The following is a 22,633-nucleotide window of genomic DNA, read 5'->3' as shown; positions in this document are numbered from 1 at the left end:
GCTTCTATCAACACTTATGAAAATTAACAGCCAAGCAATTAGCACTCATGAATTATCCCTTCCCCCATGCTTGCTACAGCATCATTTTTAAAACAGTTGCTACATGAGAAATTGTTGTTTTTTAACCCATTACCAAAGTTAGCCACGAGAAACCTTGTGGCCCTACAGAGAGGCACCATTCCTCACCAAAGGATTTTTAGCATTTGTCCACCCAAAAATTACATTGATCAAGGTTCAGTTAAATTATCTCCAGTAGTCAAGCAAAGACCAGAGAACTCCCTAAGAGCAGAAAAGCCAAACTTCCTTCTAATTCCATTTGCAGCTAGTCATGAAAGCAGAAATAAAAATATCTTGAGAACATCTGGTCTGCCTGTAGGAAAGGCTTTTGGCCTCATAACCCAGGTTCACTCCAGAGCCAGAAAATTCCTTCCTTCCATTTTTGATCTCCTCTGCACCTGTCCTGCCTGAGCCCTGAATCTCAGCAGAGCCCCTGCCAGGAGCCACCACCACCCTCCCCTGTGCCACCTGTGCCACCTGCACAGCACCTTCAGCTCTGTCTTACACCGAATCTTTCCCCACAACATTATTAAAACTCAGCAAGTTGGAACAATTAACTACCAAAAGTTGATTTTCCAGTCCTGTAGACAGAAATATACATACATTTATTTATCAAATATATGATAATTTAGTTTGCATGCAGATAAAATAAATCAATTTGGCCAGTGATCTCTTATCTCCAAGGAATTTTCAATTCCAATGACACCTGAAGGAATTACAAAGAACTAAAGGTTCTTTCAATACAAAATTCTTAGAAAGAGTATATAAGATTTATTAACCAAGAAGTACAACCCATGTGCTTTGCAAAAGATGAAAACAGGTCCAGAGCTGAGGTTTACTTAAACTATTTAGGGAAAAACTTGAAGAAAGAGTTGAGAGTAGTTACTGTATGTGTGGCTTCTGTTAAGAGCTGAAGTTTTACAATGTACAGAAAACCACAAATCTGTCCTGGGTAGTGGTGGGGCAGTTGTGTGGATTCCTGAGCTGCTTAGGATGCCTCCCTGCAGTTGTATTTCACAAGACATATTCTCTACTGTTTTGATAATTAATGAAGTGATCAGGACAGGAAGAAATTAGAGCGCTTTAAAATTTTACTATTTCATAAAATCACAGAAGTGGTTATGAAAGAGACACTAAATCTGGCAGGAAACACCTGCAAGATGTGAGCAGTGCCCAGGCTGGCAGCACAGCCCGTGCCAGGCTCTGGGCGAGCTGCTGGGCTGGGCACAGCACAGGGGACAGGGAAGGGGAGCCCAGGAGGGTTTGTGGGGGTTCACACCTGGTCAGGGGAGCCCAGGAGGGTTTGTGGGGGTTCACACCTGGTCAGGGGAGCCCAGGAGGGTTTGTGGGGGTTCACACCTGGTCAGGGGGAGCCCAGGAGGGTTTGTGGGGGTTCACACCTGGTCAAGGGAGCCCAGGAGGGTTTGTGGGGGTTCACACCTGGTCAGGGGGAGCCCAGGAGGGTTTGTGGGGGTTCACACCTGGTCAGGGGGAGCACAGGAGGGTTTGTGGGGGTTCACACCTGGTCAAGGGAGCCCAGGAGGGTTTGTGGGGGTTCACACCTGGTCAGGGGAGCCCAGGAGGGTTTGTGGGGGTTCACACCTGGTCAGGGGGAGCACAGGAGGGTTTGTGGGGGTTCACACCTGGTCAGGGGAGCCCAGGAGGGTTTGTGGGGGTTCACACCTGGTCAGGGGAGCCCAGGAGGGTTTGTGGGGGTTCACACCTGGTCAGGGGAGCACAGGAGGGTTTGTGGGGGTTCACACCTGGTCAAGGGAGCCCAGGAGGGTTTGTGGGGGTTCACACCTGGTCAGGGGAGCCCAGGAGGGTTTGTGGGGGTTCACACCTGGTCAGGGGAGCCCAGGAGGGTTTGTGGGGGTTCACACCTGGTCAGGGGAGCACAGGAGGGTTTGTGGGGGTTCACACCTGACCAGGGGAGCCCAGGAGGGTTTGTGGGGGTTCACACCTGGTCAGGGGAGCCCAGGAGGGTTTGTGGGGGTTCACACCTGGTCAGGGGAGCCCAGGCAGGGGGCAGGAGCATACCCAGGGACAGAGCCCCTGAGCTCCTGGGCACAGACCAGGAGGGACACTGAACAACCTCAAACCTGCACTACAAACTGCACTATGGACAAACCAAAGGCCTGGCTACAGCCCTAAAGGTCTGTGACCCCCTGAGTAAGCACATAATTATCTGGGGTGTTTTTAAGACATGTTTAATTAGGCCCCCAACCCCTCCTCACCCCCCCTTCCCCAATTATGTACCATTTCCCCCAGAGATACACAGCTCTGTTAATTATGTAAATAAGTCATGCACTATTCCCTGGAAGAATTATATTTCTGTGAAATACTGTTCATCTATTATCAATAAAAAATAAATACAAGACATATGATTTGTCATTAAAAATAATTTTTAAAAGCTCGATGATTTTTAGTGTTTTTCCTGACTGTAAATACATGAGAACTGAAGTAAAACAACTCACAACTGGAGTTATGTTTCTTCTATACCTCAGATGGTCACCCAAGCATTAAACTAGATAACACATACAGAGCCATAGAGAATAAACTTTATATGCAAACTATTGCTACCCTAACAGAGTAATAGAAACAATGGTGTTAAAATTAACACAGTGAGATTATGCTCAACAAAATGCACATTCAATTATTTTGGATTGTAAAGAAGGCATTTTGATTTGAAGATCACATCTGAGATATTTGATATCAGACCCTGCAAATCACAGCTGAGTGACACTGAGGTATTTCCTTACCCTCTCACACTGACAGGCAGAGTGCAACCTGCCTCCAGTGAAACCAACACCTGCTAAAGGTATCTGACTCAATAGTGAAAATTAACTTGTTTTTAGCATTATAGACAACTACAATTAACACAGTAAAGGTTAGCTTGGATTACCAAAGAGGGAAGGAAAAATGCTGAAGTATCTCAAGTTTCTGACTGAATTATAACAGAATTCTCTTAATAAAGCAGTATTTGACTTTTACTTTCCCTATACATGACATGAGAGCTCGTTTAAATGTTTGTCCAACTGAAATTTCATGGCACAAGAACAACAAACCCAGAGTTTGGAAAAAGGCCTCTTGGTGCTGTCAGCATGAAAGTGCTGCTGTCACTCATTAATGAGGCCAGGAATCCTGAAAACCTGAGTTAGCACTAATTGCCACATGCTAATAAATATAAAATCACAAAGAGGAGCTTCTGCATGTGAACTTCATGGTCTGAAGGTTACCATTTCCCAAATATTCCAGATCCTCCTAGAAATGTCAGTGGAATTATGGATCTGACTTTCCACTTCAGGAACACCTAACAGAATATGAAATTCTTCCATCACGATGGTAATGAAGCTCAAACTCCATCCTCCCACAGGAGATTCCACAAACAAATCCAGTAGGAAACAGATCTGCGGAGTATTTATACTTGTTTTGGAACAATATGACAATGATCCATCACACCAGCGTTTATATTTCAGTTTTTAGAGTTGATGAAAGAGAAGAATACCTGGCAGTGTGGAGTTCAGGGAAGACATTTATCCCCCAGTCTGAGCCATACCAGATCCATCTCCTGACCCCCACAACCTGCCAGGTTTGCAGCCAATCCCCTCCCTGTGTCACACAAATCAGCACTAGTGCAGAAATACAGGGATCAGTGCTTCTTTTTGCCTTGGATGCTACCTGCTGACACCTCAGTTTCCCACCCTCAGAACAGACCATGGCTCTCCCACCCTCAGTGGAGCGCTGAGGACAGAGACATGACTCACGGAATATTCAGCCAGGGCTGTGATGTGGACAGACAGAACACATCTGTCTGTCATCTGCCAAAGTTTTGGGGTTTTTTAGATGCAAAATAATCAGTCATTTACACAAAGGTAACTCTAGAGGGATGTGCCAGGACTCTGTCACAACCAAGGTGCCCCTCACTGACCCGCTGGGGGAGGAAACAGCACGGGAGAGAAGCTCATTCCCAGTCCAGAATGTTGTAATGGAAACACAGGAATGGCTCTGCTGAACCTGGAACCACTGCATTTGCTTGTTCCTAGATAAGCACCACACCTGAGGGCCACTCTAGAGTCCAGGTGGAGCCTGCACGAGTCACAGCCCAGGGGCAGTGCCTGGCACTTCTGGCACAGCCCAGGAGCAGAGAGTGACACTCCTGGCACAGCCCAGGGGCAGTGTGTGGCACCCCTGGCACAGCCCAGGAGCAGTGCCTGGCACAGCCCAGGGTCAGTGTGTGGCACCCCTGGCACAGCCCAGGGTCAGTGTGTGGCACCCCTGGCACAGCCCAGGGGCAGTGTGTGGCACCCCTGGCACAGCCCAGGAGCAGTGCCTGGCACAGCCCAGGGGCAGTGTGTGGCACCCCTGGCACAGCCCAGGGGCAGTGTGTGGCATCCCTGGCACAGCCCAGGGGCAGTGTGTGGCACCCCTGGCACAGCCCAGGAGCAGTGCCTGGCACAGCCCAGGGTCAGTGTGTGGCACCCCTGGCACAGCCCAGGAGCAGTGCCTGGCACAGCCCAGGGTCAGTGTGTGGCACCCCTGGCACAGCCCAGGGGCAGTGCCTGGCACAGCCCAGGGTCAGTGTGTGGCACCCCTGGCAGAGCCCCCCATGCTCACCTTGCCGTCGAATTTGGAGTACTCATTGAAGGGGTTGTTGAGCTGCAGTGGGCACTGCTCCAGTCTCACAGAGAGGATGGACTGCTTCCCAGAACATGGGGATTTCACCCTAAAATTCTTCTTTTCAAACAGTGAGCTCAGCTCCTCTGCTGCAGGTCAGAAAAGAGATTAGAGGCACGGTGTGAGGAGATGTACAGAGGCTGCAGCTCACCACACAGAGATAACATCATAACAGGGAGCACAAAATCAAATAAATAAACCTACAAATGCTTCAGCAGGGCAGGATCTAGCACCACTCTTTCATAGCCCAAAGACATGAAACCATTAAGAAGCCTGAGTGATGCTCCTGTTTAGGCTGAGAAAAAGGTGAGTTTTTCCTGCACAGAGAACAGAACTGATCAGTGTGAGACCCAGCTGAGTCAGATAACAATGAGGAGAATGGCACATTCCTGGCCTCTCTGCTTGCCCACCTCCTCCTGAAGGAGCAGGGAACAGGAAGGGAAGGAGCTGCTGCACCAGGAGCAGCAGAGCTGGCGCTGAGCCTGCAGCACGGGGCACAGCAGCCCTGCCCTGCAGTGACACCCTGCCAGCTGCAGCCTGGCACCACCCCAGGGCAGGATCAGCTCTGCACGTGCCACTCCTCATGGGGCACTGGGTATGGCCTCTCCCCATCAAACCAGCACCACCCCAGGGCAGGATCAGCTCTGCACGTGCCACTCCTCATGGGGCACTGGGTATGGCCTCTCCCCATCAAACCAGCACCACCCCAGGACAGGATCAGCTCTGCATGTGCCACTCCTCATGGGGCACTGGGTATGGCCTCCCCTCATCAAAAAGTCCAACCTGAAACCACCATTCCAGATCAACAGTCTGAACAATAAAAACACAAAAGCTTTCTAAAAACAAAGGGGATGCAAGTTCAGGAGGTCTCTGTGTGGTCTGTGAAGGCTCATAAAAACCTTTTTATGTGAAGAAAGTGTACAGCTGAACTTACAACAGCAGCTCACTTCCAATTTACTTTAAAAACCCTAGGAAATAGGAGTTGTTGCATTACAAGGGCACTATGAAATCAGGACAGAGCCTGGGTGTATCAGCACATCAGTTCCAAGGGCTCTCATCTGCAGGGAGCTGTGACTGAAGCTGGCCAAGGTTCCCCACAGCTGCTCCAGGAACCAGAACCCCAGCTTCCATCCCTCCATCCATCCATCCATCCATCATCCATCCGTCCATCATCCATCCGTCCATCCATCCCTCCATCCATCCCCCATCCATCCCTCCATCCATCCCCCATCCATCCCTCCATCCATCCCCCATCCATCCATCCATCCATCCATCCCCCATCCCTCCATCCCTGCCCAGAGCCCAGCCCAGCTCCCCTGCCCTCGGGTCCCCACAGCTCCCACATCCATGTCCTGCTCCTCCAGGGAGATGGAACTGCTCCCAGGAGGGAATGGCCTGGCACTTGATCTGCAGGGACTTGGTTCATTTCTTGGAGTGCAAAATTAAAACCTGTCAAATGATAACTAGTCAAAAGCTCCATTTATTTTTATCAGCAGATTGCCTTAAAATTCAGGCAGTTGGCAGAGGTGCTAAATACTGGCACTGAGAGATCCCCAGCGGGCTTGTGAGAGGCTGCAATTAGCCAAAAAAGCTTGATTTAATCCCTTTCAATGTGGCCACTTTAACTCCATTAGCTTGTTTTGGTTTTTCAACAAGCACTTGTACTTAATTTTTTTAAAAAATCTAAAGCATTATATTGGAGTATTGCCTTTAACTGATAACGCTTGGGCACTGGGAAAGGACACTGGGATCCAATACAATGGTTTCACTTGTACAAGTGAAAAATCAAGTTTTTATCTACAGCTAGATAAAAATGTACGTCTTGCATGTCAGCATGGGCTGAATGCAAGACTTTGGAAGGATTTCCTTGACACATTGTTAATTTGCATTTTATATGCTCTGAAATGAGGGAATGTAAGATGCAAAGGTCCAGAGGATATCCTGATGGAGGAATGTAAAGTGTAAAGGTACAGAGGATAACCTGATGAAGGAATGTAAGATGCAAAGGTACAGAGGATATCCTGATGGAGGAATGTAAGATGCAAAGGTACAGAATGTAAGATGCAAAGGTACAAAGGACATCCTGAAGGGCTCCTCCTTCTCCTTGCTGCAGTGTTGCTCATGCCAGTAAGGGAGAAGCACTCAGATCTCAGTGGCCAAGCACAGAAGGAAAACCAGCTCTGCCAGCAGCCCTGAGCCTGGAGCTTTTGTGGAACTTGTTTATTTTTTATTTAAATCTGTTCTGCAGCAGGCAGGGATGGACCCATTTGCCTGCCCATTCCTCAGAGGGGACAAATGTGGCTGCTGGGGACACATTGGGGGGAAGGGGATTGAGCACAGAGCCCCAGGAGCAGCAGGGGCGGCACAGGAACCCTCAGAGTGCAGGAGACACAGGAGGATCTGCATCATCACCAGCCAAGTGCTATAAAATACTCAGCAAAGAGGTGGAGGTTATGGTAGATTAACCTTTAAAACCTACAACTCTGCTTACAGAAGGAGAAAGGCAAAAACATTTCAGAATGCATTAACAGGGATATCCAACACAGCTGAACACTGAATTAAGGATTAGTGTGGCTGTGCTGCTCGTGTGAGCAGCTTTGTTCACTCCTCTGAAGGGACATTAGAGTGCTGGAGAACGTTCTGCAAATGACAGCCACGGAGAGAGGAGGAATTAGGCAAAAAAGGGAGATTACAGAGGGACCTCATTAAGATATACACAAATTTTGAAAGAAGCAGGCATGACAGACCATACAAAGGTTTGAATGTCTGTCAAACACAACAGAAATAGAAACTAGCTTGAGCTCTAAATAGGAAAATGGAGACAGATTTTTAATTTCATATATTACAATTTAAACTATGTAGAACATCCAGCCACAAATACTTAATTATATAATTAACAAAAATAGAATTTAGTATTTTTTGAGAAATCAGCGATAATAGTTTTACCAAGGAAAGGCGAGATAAGCCAAGGCAGCATTTATTATGCTTGCATTTAAGCAGATCACACATATACCCTTTATTTCTTGGGATTTGCACCTTATCTAAAGAAGTAGCTACAAAAATATTCAATACAAGTAAACTCTACAAAATCCTCCATGGCACCAAACACTGCTGGAAGTGGCTGGGAAGTGCCCTGGAGACCCTGGTGCTGCAGAGACCTGGGCAGAGCCACTGCTGTCCCCACTGTGCCACCAGGGCCCCTGCGAGCCCCCGGGGGGACAGACACAGTGACCTGATTCGGGGATTTTTGGCAATGGATTTGGGGATTTCTTGGGAATTTTTGGGGAATGGATTTGGGGATTTTTTGGGAATAAAATTGGGGATTTTTTTGGAATGGATTTGGGGATTTTTTGGGAATAAAATTGGGGATTTTTTGGGAATGGATTTGGGGATTTCTTGGGAATTTTTTGGGAATTGATTTGGGGATTTTTTGGGAATGGATTTGGGGATTTTTTGGGAATACAATTGGGGATTTTTTGGGAATGGATTTGGGCCAGGGATGCCTCGGGGGTGCAGAGTCCACCCCATAACCCCATAACCCAAACTGGCTGCCCAACACCTCTCCTCTGCTCTGTTAACCCCTGAGGGCCCTGGCCAGGGCTGGCACCTGGAACAGCACAAAGAATTGGCTTTTCCTCAATGCTGAAAACCCTAGGGGAAAATTACAAACTGCAGATGTTGTAACCATCACAGGCAGGAATAAAAACAGTAGGAAAATAAGAGATATTCTATTTTACCTGAGCAAGAAGTATTTCTGTCTTTCCACTGAACGTTTTTGCATTTTATTTGATTTTGTCTCTCTTTCCGCAGACGTTCTAGTCTCTGAGCTTGAAAAGAAATATTACAACTATAAGTTTGTCAATGAAAGTTTACTATAAACAAAGACATAATTAACTACCTTTATATGAATAAAGATGTTTTATACTGCATATGTAGGGGGAAAAGTCATAAAATTTTAAAGGTGGCACCCCTGAAAAGCAAATACCAACAAAAACATGAAAATGTTCTTGATTTATAATTGAAATTAGAGGATATAAAACATTAATAGAGATCATAAAGATAGTATTAACATGGAAGAGAATAATAAAATGTGAAAACTTCTGTGATTAATATGACATTTCATTATATAAATCATTAATAACGGTCTTAAAGGAATTTTAATGCACAAATGAACTGAAGTGAATATTACATTACAGGAATAAAATTACTGTTATGAATTACTCTACCCGTTTCAAAAATTAAAGATAAATGAACTCAGACTAGACTATTAAAGTTTTAAATATAAAATCCTTTATCTAAAAATCATGAAAATTATAAAATGTCAAAGCGATATAAATTAGCACAGCTTTTTCTTCAGTAGGCTGAAACAGTTTATAGGTAGTAAAATAAATGATTTGTATCTTCACAACATTAGTCAAATCCTAAAATGAATATAATATTTCTTTACATATATTTTGACTCCATCTTCAAAATATGGTTGGGAAAAAAAGCCCCAAATAGTTCTGATACCAAAGAACTTTCAGCTCAGGGTACCAGACAACTTAAATCACCTTTTTTGTTAAAAGTAGGACTTCCTTGGGGAAAAACCTGATGGAAGGCACCCGAGACAATGACCCCAAGAAAACACTGATGTTGTCCACTCAAAATAAGCAGATCAGACTGGGACGTAGAACTAACAGTGCTGATCCCCAAAGGAAACAATTTGCTGGACATATTAGCAATTTTGATGTATTGAGATAATTCATTAACTAAAATGGGTTTGTAGAAGAGATTCTAAAATGCTAAATTACTCTGACAAGTTTTGGATACAAGTGGAGTTCCCTGAGCCTTTCCAGCAATTAAAAAACATTAATAAATATTTTCTGTCCCTTCTGTTATTATTCTTTTACATTTAGGTCTTTGAACTGAATTGTGGACAAGGAAGTAATTTTTTTCCCCCATAAAAACTGTCAATGAGAGAACTGATAAAAAAATATTCCTTTGAAGTTTAACAGCTGCAGCAAGCAGTTTAAGGTACAAGCACAAATGGGGACTTTGATAAGTATCTGCCATTAACAACACAATACTAGAACCTGAATACCTCTAGGTAGTTTCCTCTTAATGAAATAAGAAAAATATCCCTTCACATAAGTTTAAATATTGGGAAAACACTGTTGCAGCATAGATAGTTTATTCTGAAAGAAAAGCTACACATTTGTACCAGTTACTGCCCACACTGTAATTCAAAATTACCTTCCAAAGCCCTTTCTTTCCAAATGAGCTACCAGAAAATATAAATAAATACTATTTTAATATCAGAAAATATAATCTGTTAGATGAACAGGTAAACAAGGGATTAAGGAAAAGCCATAGACTAGAAACAAGATAATGCATGTTTTTATCTGTTTGATATTTCCATCCCCTGTCAAAATGTCCAAGAGCATAGTCAGCACCTCCCCTGAGCCCCTCCTGTTCCTCCGCCTGGAGCTGGTCAGAAATGACCATTTCACTGTGCCAAACCAGAGGGAATGGCCAGCACCTGCCAGAAATGTGAATTATTGAGGGGTGGCTGTCACAGGCAGCCAGTGACAGTTTTGGGTGTGAAAAACCAAAAGTCTGGTGGCTGCCCAAAGGCAGCTGTGGTTTCATTAATGGTCAGCCCTGAGATGAGCCTCAGTGCCCTGGCTTTTCTCACAAATTCCTCCTTGTGAAAGGCATTGCAGCACCTCCAACAGCACACACATTTTCCTGGTGAAGCAGAGCACAGAGGTGCTTTCTGGGCTCTAGGTGGTGTTATAATACCTGCAGAAATCATTTTAAAAATACTATACAGACACGGAAAAAAGAGGTCAGTACTGACCACTGTACACCAATCTTCTCGCCTGTATTTTACCTTACAGAACTCGTGCTCATAAAATTCCTCAGGTCTAAGCAGAAGTCTGGATGTCCCCTGTATGAAACACCAGACAGGAGAGCTTTCTGCCAGCCATGACAAAAGGAGTGTATTTTGTAAAGGTGTTCACCCTTAAACTTCCTGATTTGGTACCTTAAACCCTAGCTCAAGGTTTTTCTCAGAAATAAAACTTTAAGAGACAAAATACAGACAAATCATTCCCTTTGTTGGCTCACATCAAACTTCATTCCTCTCTTTTATAACAAATACATTTGATGCCTCACTAGGCAGATTTTTTCTCAGAAAATAACTATCCTGTTCAAAAGTTAACACCCCTCCAGACAGTAACAATAGAGATATCAAAGACTGTTCATGTACTTTGGATTTAGATTTGATGTCTCCACAATTTGAATTTTTTTATATATATAAAACTGACTACCTCAATGTTCTCCTGCACAGGAACAGGTAAAACAGCAATTAAGGCTCAGTTGACAGCACGCTGAAGTAACTGAATCATTATGTATCCTTGTCTAAAAGGGCCTGAGCACTCCAAAGGGAGTCTGACAGGCACCAGGCTGGTGTCCTGCTCCGGTCTGTCCTGCCAGCCAGGCCCAGCCAGGCCCAGCCAGGCCCAGGGAGACTCAGCCAGGACCAGCCAGGCCCAGGGAGGCCCAGGGAGGCCCAGGGAGGCCCAGGGAGGCCCAGGGAGACTCAGCCAGGCCCAGGGAGGCCCAGGGAGACTCAGCCAGGCCCAGGGAGGCTCAGGGAGGCCCAGGGAGGCTCAGGGAGGCCCAGCCAGACCCAGCCAGGCCCAGTCAGGCTCAGCCAGGCCCAGCCAGGCCCAGGGAGGCCCAGGGAGACTCAGCCAGGTCCAGGGAGGCCCAGCCAGGCCCAGGGAGACTCAGCCAGGACCAGCCAGGACCAGCCAGGCCCAGGGAGGCTCAGGGAGGCTGAGGCTGGGCTGCTGCAGACCCCACGCACCTGTGTTCGACCGGCGCCTGATCCCAAAGTCCCAGCTTGAGGTAATGTCCACGGATTGGGAGTAGACGTAGCCCTGAGTGTCCCCATTGCTGCCCTGGGGCTCTGCCCCGCTGTCCCCGCAGGCTGAGGAGGGGTGGAACTTCTCCAGGTCCACGTCGTGGTCGATGAGGACCATCTCGCACATGCCCGTGTCATCGCTGGTCACGTGCGACTGCCGGATGTGCGCCAGGATGATGGTGGGGTTGTCCAGGAAAGCCATCCTGTCTCAAGGCACGCCCTCACCGTACTATCTCCTCTCCATCTTGCTTCATGGGCACACGTACCTGGAAACGGCACACGCGGCATTGCAGGAGCGAACACAAACGGCTCAAACCCCCGTCCCCAAAGGTCTGTGTGGGATGCACAAACCCCGACTGACTCAGGGCAGGCTGGTTAACTCTGCTCCACTTCACTTGTGCCACACTGGCTGCTGAGATCCTCTTAAGGAGCAGGGGGTTTGGAGGACAGCAGGACACCAGAGATACCTACAGAAAGGTCCCAGTACTCCACATGGCTGCTGCAAGGCTAAACACCCCACAGTGCTGCACACAGGAGGATGGCAGGAGAATCCAGAAACATCTGCCTACTCCAACTAATCCATTTACAAAGCCAACAGGGTTTTGGATTTCTTTTCACCCATCTCAACTGTGTTTCTGTTTTGCTTCTGTATCAACACATCAACTTTTTGAGTGCCTTATTACAGACTCTCTTCAGGTTTTGTATTTCCAGGAAAAGCTTTAAACATGAAGAGATTAGTGTCTCAGGGCAGAATATTGAACATCTGCTGCTGCATGGTGCTTCACACAGGGCAAGTGCAGTAACACAGAAAGCTCTGTGACCAAATACCACATGCCTGAGCTCTGAAGCACACTAAGAACAGTAATTGCCACTTACCTAAGATATTTCATTCAGAGCACTCAAGTGGCCTTTTGAAACAAAGTAGAGGGCAAAACGGAAAAGGAAAAAACCCCAAACCACAAAACCCAAACCACGCTCACATTGTTATCTGATTTTTCTGTAGCTGTGGCTTTGTAGTGATGCCAATCTAATTCAAGCCCGGGCTGACTCTGAAAGGGGCAGCTCCATGCCCTGCCTGACCTGCTCCAGGAATTCCACCATCTCCCAAAGCTGGCACTGGAGCTGTGGGCTGAGCTGGATCAAAAAATTACCTGCTGAAAATAACCTAAAAAGGAAAAACAAAAAATTATTCCTGTTCATGCAGCAAGTCCATCAGTGAGCAGCAGCAGGAGCCCTGGGGACACCTCCACCTGAGGGGGCTCGGTCTGAGCTCACACACAGGACAAGACTACGTGTAAATTCCAGAAGGTTGAAATCCCACTGCTTTTCTAACCAGAGGAAAACACTTCATAGAGCTGCATGTGTGTGTTTGGGATTTTGAACTCAGAAACACCAGCAATCTCCTGTCCTTGCTGCTTGCAAAACTGCTGCTTAAATCACACAAAGCCTGTTCCCACGAAAATCTGCTAGAGGCAGCTGGCCTTCTCCTGGGATAACTTAACAGAGGGAAGGGACAGAAAGGACCAGGCAGGCTTGTTCCAGAACCAGTCCCCATAAATTCTGCTATTAGTGAAATTCACTCCAGCAGGATCCTTGGAGACACTCAGAGCCCAGCTGGACACAGCCTGGAGCTTTGCTGGCCCTGCCTGGGGTTGGGGGTTTGGATGGGATCTCCAGAGGCTCCAGAGCACCACAACTCCACACTCTGCTTTAATTTCTGACTCTTTCCATCAAAGTAAGCAGGGCTGCTCCTGAGGGAGTTGTCACTGTCCTCCAAGGGAGAGGCCACAAGGCAAATGTGCCACCAAAGGACTGATGTGCCCAGGGCTCTGACCCTGCACCAGCATGACCAGCACCCTGGGGCCTGGAAAACACAGACACAGCCAAGCACAGCTCATGGACATGGCAAAACACACGTTGAGAATGTTCTTTAAATTGAATTATTTCTACTCACTGATTAGGAAAAGCCACGTGTACCTGCAATTGGCAAAAACTTGTTTAAATAAGCAACAGCCTCAGGCGTCGGAAAGGTCTGCAAAGTCCCAATCAAAAATTACTGCTGCCCCATCAATGTGTCATATAAATGTTGGCATGTTAATTGTGTATTTATAAGATTGTTAATGGTTAGTTAATTTACCTCCCACACTATTATTGTACTTGAAATGATTTAATGTCTGCTGAGGGAGTTAACAACATGCAACAGCAGATGCGAGTTTTACCTTTATACCCTGCACCCCGACTTCTGCCATTAACAGTGGTGTGCTAAATCAGCCAAGCTTCTTCCCAACTGTACATCTGCAACTGCCTCTCCCATAGACCTGAATGCTGAGAAAGTGCTGGAAATTCTACACAAGTTTTACACAGACGTATTTTTATTTCCTCCTCTTCAGAATTTTCAAAAAGGCGCATTAAAGCTAATTTGTCAACACATTAATGCTAACTGGAAACTCTCTGAACAGTTTATATACTTCAAAAAACAAAAAAAGAAAGGTCAGACCCCAAATTCAGTTCAGGTTTTGATGCCACAGTTAATAGTTGTCATCTCCAGAATTCTAACCGGTTCTCCTGTTGATAAAGGCACAGACCCACCCTGAGGAACAGCGACTTCCAGTGAGAGAGAAGAACTCAAAGAAGCAAAGTTCAGTTTTGCAAAGCTTTACACAAACACCTTGAAGGTTCCAGCAAAATCACAGACCCAAAATCAATGTCTAGATCTGCTGAGATCTGCCAGCACACCCCTTCTGCACTCCTACACCCACACACCATCACCACATCCTCATGGAGGAGCCAAATTTAACAGGATTCAGGGACCTTCTAAGCACCAGCATCTTATACATTCTTTCATCATAAACAAAAAATAAATGTTCTTCTAATACTTGTGCCATACAAATGATATTCCACCATTGAATAAAGCACTTGGCAGGCAGCTGTCAAACATACTCTGTGCAAACACTAAAACTGAAGAGAGCAACGTGAAATCTCCAAAATGTTAGAGTCTGGCATTTCTGTACAACAGGATACACAGGCTGAGATTGAATGATGCACTGATTGGCAAACACCTGTGGTCAGCACACAGGTGGACAGAGATCTTCACTTTCTCCTGATCTTTATTACTCACCTATCTAACTGTCTGCACACTGTCTGACCAACAGCCAGGGACGAATGCTCGCTCTGCCCTTCTGGGCCCCAGTGCTGTGACTCTGCCCTGCCCTGGGGGCACAGCCCCTCAGCCTGGGGCAGGCACAGAGCACCCCCAAAATGTCAAACTGCACCATCGGGAGGCTGAAGGCCCTGCCAGGACTCACGGGCACTCCGTGGCAGCAGCAGCCAGCTGCATCTCAGCGCACTATTTCTCTCAGCAGTGCTGCTCCTGCAGCTCCCCACGGCGATATTTATGGCAGGGATGGGCTCTCCCAGGCAGCCAAGCAGGGCTTTATGCAGATCAGGCTCATTCATAACCCCGGCACAACGAGGAACGCTAACAAACGACTCCGCTGCCAGGAGGTGACACAAAGGTCTTGGAAAAGGATCTGCAGCCACGCAGGCTGTACCTTGAACACACAGCTGAACGCAGCTGAATTTCGGGAGGCAACTCCATCATCACAACATGTGAACTGTTCCTGTGACCCTCCTGCTTGCTCCATGCGCTGCAATTATTTAATAAAGATTTCTGGCTTTCCCGTTCCCCCACCAACGCCCCACACAGGGATGGTATCTGCAATTATTTAATAAAGATTTCTGGCTTTCCCGTTCCCCCACCAACGCCCCACACAGGGATGGTATCTGCAATTATTTAATAAAGATTTCTGGCTTTCCCGTTCCCCCACCAATGCCCCACACAGGGATGGTATCTGCAATTATTTAATAAAGATTTCTGGCTTTCCCGTTCCCCCACCAACGCCCCACACAGGGATGGTATCTGCAATTATTTAATAAAGATTTCTGGCTTTCCCGTTCCCCCACCAACGCCCCACAAGGGATGGTATCTGCAATTATTTAATAAAGATTTCTGGCTTTCCCGTTCCCTCACCAACGCCCCACACAGGGATGGTATCTGCACGCTAACCTACCCGAGGTGACAAGGAGACAGCAGAGCAGTGTGAGATGAGGGCCAAGGACAGGCTGAAGCTCACGGCTGCCACGCTCCCATCCATCCGCGGTGCCAGGCAGACAGCAGCGGGCACAGCTGGAGCCAGCCCCGTGCTGCACCCAGCCATGGGGGCACTGCAGCCACTGCCAGCCCTGCTTGCTTCTGGCTGCAGGGGAACGTTTGACCTTGAGCGTGAAAAATGCTGAGAGCAGCTCTCCTCACTTGGGGAAAGGCAGCTATTTCAGAATGGATCTCCGGGTTTGTCAAATGAGCACAGTGCAGTCTGACACAGCGCCGGGCTGGCACTGCCCTGCACGAGGGGCTGCTCCTGGCACTGCCCCACACCTGCAGAGAGCCGTGTCTCACCTGCACAGCTGCCAGCGGCGGGGCAGGGCCCTCTGTGCCACCCGCTGCCCCAGCCCTGCTCCCTCCTGCAGCTCCTGACACATCTCCCAGCAGAAATACGGATGTCCCTTGGTGAGGTGACCCCAGAGCCAGCGGGCACTGTCACACCCTGTGCCTGTCCCCAAAAGGTCGCAGGCTCCAGGTCAGACCCCTCCAGCTCCACCAAAAGCCCTGTGGCGCCACCAGCACATCACCAACTGCAGGACATGTCCCTAAAATGACAATCCCCTTTTCCATGGCATCTTCCAGGAAATATTTTCTTCATGTTGGTATTTTTGCCTCTCATGCTTTGCAATACACAGACCTCTAAGCAAGCCAAGAAACAATAAAATCAGAGAAAGCTGTCAGCAACTAAAAATGTTCTGCTGCAAGAAAGAGCTACAACTTTGAAGTTTCACCAATTTTAATGGAATGGTTTTAAGAGTTCTCCAGTAAAAAGGGCTAAAAGCAGTTCCGAATTCTCCACAAAACTCTCAAGCCAATTCCTGCAATGTACCTTCCTCTCCAAATTATAAAAGTAAGAAGTAGGGGGAAAAAAACCTTCTTTCCTCATGTTCTGCAAAGCTGTAGCTTGTTTTTGGTTTTTTTGGTTTGTTTTAATATTGTTTAAATTGACTATCCTCCTTAAGGAAGTAATAAACAATTAAAGCCCTGTTCAAAGTAAACAAAAGTATTCCAAAGACACAATTTGTGGAAGGTACAATTTGGATCCAAGACAATTGCTAACAAATGCAAAACACAGCAAGCTGGAAAAATTGTATACATTGCAGGTCATGTTATCATTCAAGGGCTTCCACAGTCCCTGTACTCAAACACCTCCTTGACTGTAGCTCTTCAAAGTGATCTTTAAAAACTAATGAAAAAGATAGGCAGATTAGAATTAAAAATTGATTTTTCCCCCAGCGTCATATAAGCAGGAACAGGACGGCATGAACATACTTCAAAATTTATGATTCAGGTTCCATGAAATAATTTCCCAGTCAACTTCTGTCTGCAATTGCACAAGAAATGGTTCTGGTTATCTGCATTTGCAGCAGCAAAAATAATCAACCCCCTCAAACACAGACAGGTCCTGGGCAGGCAGGATAAAGGAAAGTGAACTGAAATATACGAACATTCAAGTTTATGTTTCAGCAAAAGCTCAAGTGCATTTAAGAGTGAATACTTATCTGCAGAAGCTGTCACTCACACTCCGGTCCTATCATTAAAAAGGAAATAATCATTTACAGTCATACAAAGAGGCTCTCTCACAAGAGAGACTGGAATTGGGAAGTTATGATGAGCAAACACCACATTACACACAACTTCCAACAAATTATTTGTTCATTTCCAGACCTGTAAATCAATCTGGCACTAGCTCTGTATTTTTGAATTGCTTGGAATTTGGCTATACTTTTGTTGTCACACTAATCAGGATGCAAATAACACCAATTCCAATATTTTAATTACTGAGCTTTAGAGGGGGGAGAAAATATTGGGGTATGTATGGGAAGTATTCACTCTTCTCTTTCCTGATCTTGTCAAACCTTTGTTTAATTGTAGACAAGTTGATTCTCTGCTAACCTGAGAAATCTTGCATCAAGATTTTAAGCAAATAAATAAGTATAAAAAATGCAGAGATTATAAATTAGGGCAGACAAATCTGTATCTAGACTCGTGCCTGCAAAGAGCATTCTATCAATATAGCGAAATGCTAATCTCCTAATTAACAACCTAATTAGGTAATTATGGCTTTGCAGAGGGATGCCTAAATGAAATATGACAACATGGTCACCTCTTTATATGGCACCTGTGGGCCTTTTCAGCTGTCACAGCCGAGAGTGCAATATCAATTTGAACAGATGACAAAGCGTTGTCATTTTTCATTCAGATATTGTGCTGAACGCCGGATCCGGCGCTCCCAGCGCCGCTCCTGCTCCCCGAACGCGGCCAAACCCCTCTCCATTTCCATGGCCCTGATGGAGCTGGGTTCCTCCTGCTGGCTGCAGGGTCCCAGACACACGGCACAGCTGCAGAGCCACTCGGGGCTGACCCACCACCCCGAACCCCCGACCCAATTTCACAGCCCGCGTGTGGGAGAATCGCTGCGCAGGAAAAACAGCTGAGCTCATGACTGAGGCTTAATTGCTGCTGGCTTTGAACTAACATAACAAAACCAGAGGGCCTTGTAAATAACACAGAGCATTCATTTCGCTTTTACTCCTGCTGAACGCTCTTTTCCAGGGGAGCAGCAGCCCCTGTCCAGGAGAAGGTGAAGCTGATGGACTTTGCACAGAAAGCTGGGAAGGAACGCTTTCAACAAAGGTGCTTTTCCATGGAACACTTTCTGTCACTCATATGCCTGAAATGCTTTAAAGACAATTTGCTGAGCTTGAACATTCCCAACGGCCATCAACCTGCTGGAGCGGGTCTGGAGGAGGCCACAAAAATGATCAGAGGGATGGAGCACCTCTGCTATGAGGAAGGGCTGAGGGAATGGGGATTGCTCAGCCTGGAGAGGGCCCAGGAGGGACCTAATGCAGCCTGCAGCACCTGAAGGGAGCCCACAGCAAAGATGGAGAGACACCACACACAGGGCATGGAGGGACAGGACACAGGGAATGGCTTCCTCTGCCAGAGGGCAGGGATGGGTGGGATAGCAAACCACGCTGGGATTCTGTGATAAATAAGATATCTTGTTGTAGAGTAGAGAATGAAAGTACAGTGCTTGAATATCAGACTAGAGCTGCTTTCTCAGCGTGATATTCAAGAGCCTAAAAAACCGAATACATTTCATAAACATCAATACAAGCTTCAATTTAAAAAAATAATTGAACCAGGAAGCTTCACCATTTTACCTTTTAGCCTGTTTGCTACTGAGAGAGATGCTACTCTCATTGGGTTTTACACACACAGAGGTCCCCAGGCTGGCAGCAGGGGAGCTGCCAGAGCCGGGACAGAGCCTGGGGACACGATGAGGTGCAGCCAGCCCAGGGGCTCAGCACAGCCACGGCACAGCTCTGCAGCAGCACCAGGAGGGGCGGGCACTGCCAGGCACAGGGTGCCATAAACAGCAGCACCTGCCAAAACAAACACTTTGGTCCTGGTCACTTTCTTTAGGTTGTTGCCATTCCACTTCCGACTGCATGTAAATATTTTTATTGCATTAAAAACATGATTGTAATCTTATTTTTTAAATATAGCAGCATGCAAGCTGCTTCTGACTTAAGAAACACTCATGATGATCAGACCTACTTAAAAATGCCCAAGACCTTCAGCCCCTTTGGGACTTCATGTCAAATGGAACTGGACAGATCCACATTTCTTCAGCAAAAGATGAATCCCCTGCTCCTCTGGCTTTTAATTTTGGGTCTGTCTCTTTCAAGAGCACACAAAACATATTCAAGGAGCTTTGTTTTGCTCTCAGGATAATGGATTTAGATACAGCACTTCTCAGGCAATAAGCAAACAAGGTAGGGATTGCCCTTGTGCTGTCTGGGATACGAAACTGAGCTGGCAGACAGTGAACAACAAGGCACCACAGTTTGATGGAGCCCCTCAGCTCACACACACACACACACAGGGTTAATATCAAAACTTTACAGCCTGGAGTCTGTGTCAGACTAACAGAAACTGTGCACTAACAGAAACACCCTGCAGAACTCTGCTACAGCCCCTGAGGCAGCCCCTCCCTGCACGGCGGGTCCAGGTGTGGGACAGGATACCCAGGTGTGGGACAGGGTCCCAGTGTTAGGCAGAGTCCCAGGTGTGGGGCAGGGTCCCCAGGTGTGGGGTGCGGGACAGGGTCCCCAGGTGTGGGACAGGTCCCCAGGTGTGGGACAGGATACCCAGGTGCGGGACAGGGTCCCAGTGTTAGGCAGAGTCCCAGGTGTGGGACAGGTCCCCAGGTGTGGGACAGGGTCCCCAAACGGGAAGAAATGAAGACACCTGAGCTGCATGCCCATTTCTCAGTCAGTGTCCCTTGCCCTCGGATGCCAGCATGAATTGTGGATCCCAGAAGGAATTCCCTCACACAAAGGGCTGTCCGGGCTGGAAGGGGCTGCAATCCCCACCCTGAGGTGCTCAAGGAATGACTGGAGGCGGCAGTCAGTGCTCTGGCCTGGCTGACAAGGTGCTGGTGAGTCGGAGGCCGGACTCGATGATCTCAGAGGTTTTTTCCAAGCTCAGTGACTGTGTGATCTCCAAAAACAGTGGCCATATGGGAATGGGCAGCTCCTGCACAGGGCTGTGACCAGCATGCTGCTCCTGTGCTGTGCCATTTGTTGCCATAACTGACCTTTCTGTACAGGTGTGTGCTTTTCACGCTCACAGCTTCGAATGGTCGGGAAAATTTCGTGCTACAGAACACAGATCCCTGTGCCAGGCTGCTTCACCTGCAGAGGCCTTCACTGATCCAAAGGAAATGCATAACAAGAATGTAGCCGTTACTTGTTATTTTAATATTCGTTATTTGTTATTTTAAATTTGTTACTTGTTGCAATTGGGTGAAAATTTAACTAACCGATGAGGAAAGGGTGTTACAACAAAGACCTGAAACACGATTGATACAGAAATTGACTAAACTGGTTCTCCCTGCTTCAGTTATTTCTGTACAAGTCTATACGTACATGCTGATCTCAATTTATTTTTAATCTAACCTAAAAAAGTGTCCGTGAATGGAGCTGTTCTGAATTTGGAAAAGTAACCGAGAGTCTAATTCCCAGTCTTGCATCTACCTGACAATCCCCCGACGCCTAAAACCGTCCAGAACACTCGGGATATCCAAGCTCGGCATCTCTGTTCAGTCAATTTCCAAACTTCACTAGCACAGAAATCACGCATTGCTGGGGTCCCGGACACCGTTCCCGCTGCCCGGTGTGCTCCCGGCACCGCAGGCAGGTGCAGAGCCGGGAGCCCCGTCCGCACCGGCATTTGGGCGTGACGCTGCCCAAAGCGCCGCCGGGAGCCGCGGGGCGGGCAGAGCCCTCGGTGCGGCCGGGACACGGGCACGGGCCGTGTGACCGGGACACACGTCACGGGACCGGGATGGAGTGACCGGCACCGGCCGGTGCCGCGCGCCTCCCGCTCCCCGGGGCATCCCGGGCTCCCCGCCGGTCCCGCCGCTGCACCGCACTCACCTGGCCCCGCCAGCCATCGCTGCCGCCGCTCCCCTGCCCCGCTCCGCCCGCCCCGCGCTGCGCTGCTCCCGCCCCGCCGCCGGCAGACGCGCCCGCGGAGCCCCGGTGCCCCGAGCCGCGTCCCGGGCAGGCTGGCAGCCGCCGCCGCCGCCGGTCGCGGCATCCCGCGGGGCCCGCGAGGGGCTGACAGCGCGGGCAGCCCGGCCCCAGCCGCCCCCCCGCCCCGCACTTACCGGCGCCGCCGCCGCCGCCGCCGCCGCGGGGCCGCGCAGCCGCTTCCGGGTCCGGGTCCGGCGGAACGGGCGCGGGGCCGCGCGCGACCCGGAAGCGCCGCGGCCGCGGAAATGACGGCGCGGAACGGGCGGGGCGGCGGCACCGGCGGCGCGGAGCGGCCCGGCCGGAGGCGGTGCGGCCGCGCGGCTGCGGGTCACGGGCTCCGGCGGGCACGGCCGCCCCGCCCTGGTGCCCGGGTCGGTACCGGGACACCCGCGCGGCGCTCACCGGTGCCGCACGGCCGCACACAGGAGGCTTTTCTCACGGGGACCGCACCAGTTTTATTTCCAGTTTTATTTCCAATAAAAGCACCGTGCCGGTAGCGCTCGGTGTACCACACAAGGGGATGAACCCCACACCCGGTCGCTGCTGCCCGGGGCAGGGACCGAGCGCTGCCCGTGCCCCAGGCCGTGATCAGCGTCCCTGGGTCACCCCGGGCTCCGGGGCTGTGTCCACACGGCTGCCAGGGCGAGCAGGGGTGCCCAGCCACAGCGCCGGCCTCCCGGAGCTGCAGCTGTTCCAGCTGTTCCCAGCTGTTCCCGGGGTTCCTGTGCCTGGCCGTGTATCCCTGCCGCCTTTCCAGACTTGCTGGTGCAGGCTCTGCGATTTCCTGTGGAAGTAAGGACACTTGTTAATGAATCCCTGAGGAAAGGCTAACGTGGCAGTCTCAGCAGCTGCCTTTGAGAGGGACAGTGGACAGCGTGGCACAAGTGCCACCAAGAGCCTGTGAGGAGCAGGTATCAGTGACTGGCACTGCAGAGTAGGGCAGGAGCTGGAGCTGCCCCAGCACAGAGCATCTCACAGGCAGGTGCCTGAGTCACTCCAAAGCTCTGGAGTGACTGGACTCAGCCTCCTAAAACAGTACAAAAAATCACCCAGAACAGCAGCTTTCTGCTGATGTGGTGAGGCCCAGCAGCTCCCTGCGGGGGCCAGGGAGCCTTCTCCTGTTTGCAAATGCACTGGTGAAATAATCACAATAACACCAATTTAAAATGCCTTTGGGGTAGCATTCTTAGTAAAACTGGATAACCCTGAAAACTCACTGGCTCAAGACAGACAATGGTGGAGAATTAAGATGTAAAGTAATTGAAATGTGAATGAACT

At 48.6% G+C, this 22,633-nt stretch overlaps 1 protein-coding gene across 4 annotated transcripts in view; it reads right to left on the bottom strand.

Annotated features, from left to right (window-relative positions):
- The window catches only part of MAPKAP1 (MAPK associated protein 1), an 82,494-nt gene extending 60,951 nt beyond the window's left edge, over window positions 1–21,543 (bottom strand). For 2 of the 4 annotated variants that reach the window (XM_054284317.1, XM_054284320.1), the window contains exons 1-5: window positions 20,416–20,483; window positions 12,625–12,809; window positions 11,588–11,910; window positions 8,472–8,561; window positions 4,675–4,823 (exon numbers count right to left, since the gene is read on the bottom strand). In XM_054284317.1, coding sequence (XP_054140292.1) covers window positions 4,675–4,823; window positions 8,472–8,561; window positions 11,588–11,846 — 498 coding nt within the window. In that variant the 5' untranslated portion in view covers window positions 11,847–11,910; window positions 12,625–12,809; window positions 20,416–20,483. Of the gene's footprint in view, window positions 1–4,674; window positions 4,824–8,471; window positions 8,562–11,587; window positions 11,911–12,624; window positions 12,810–20,415; window positions 20,484–21,489 lie in introns of those variants that run through there. The other 2 variants (XM_054284318.1, XM_054284319.1) reach the window with 2 other exon arrangements.
- Between the last annotated feature and the right edge of the window lie 1,090 nt (window positions 21,544–22,633).

Source organism: Melozone crissalis, unplaced genomic scaffold (genome assembly GCF_028551555.1).
Source record: "Melozone crissalis strain CALT ecotype California unplaced genomic scaffold, PUWL_Pcris_2 ptg000041l_1, whole genome shotgun sequence".
Lineage (NCBI taxonomy): Eukaryota > Metazoa > Chordata > Aves > Passeriformes > Passerellidae > Melozone > Melozone crissalis.
This window is presented reverse-complemented; position numbering and strand designations above follow the sequence as displayed.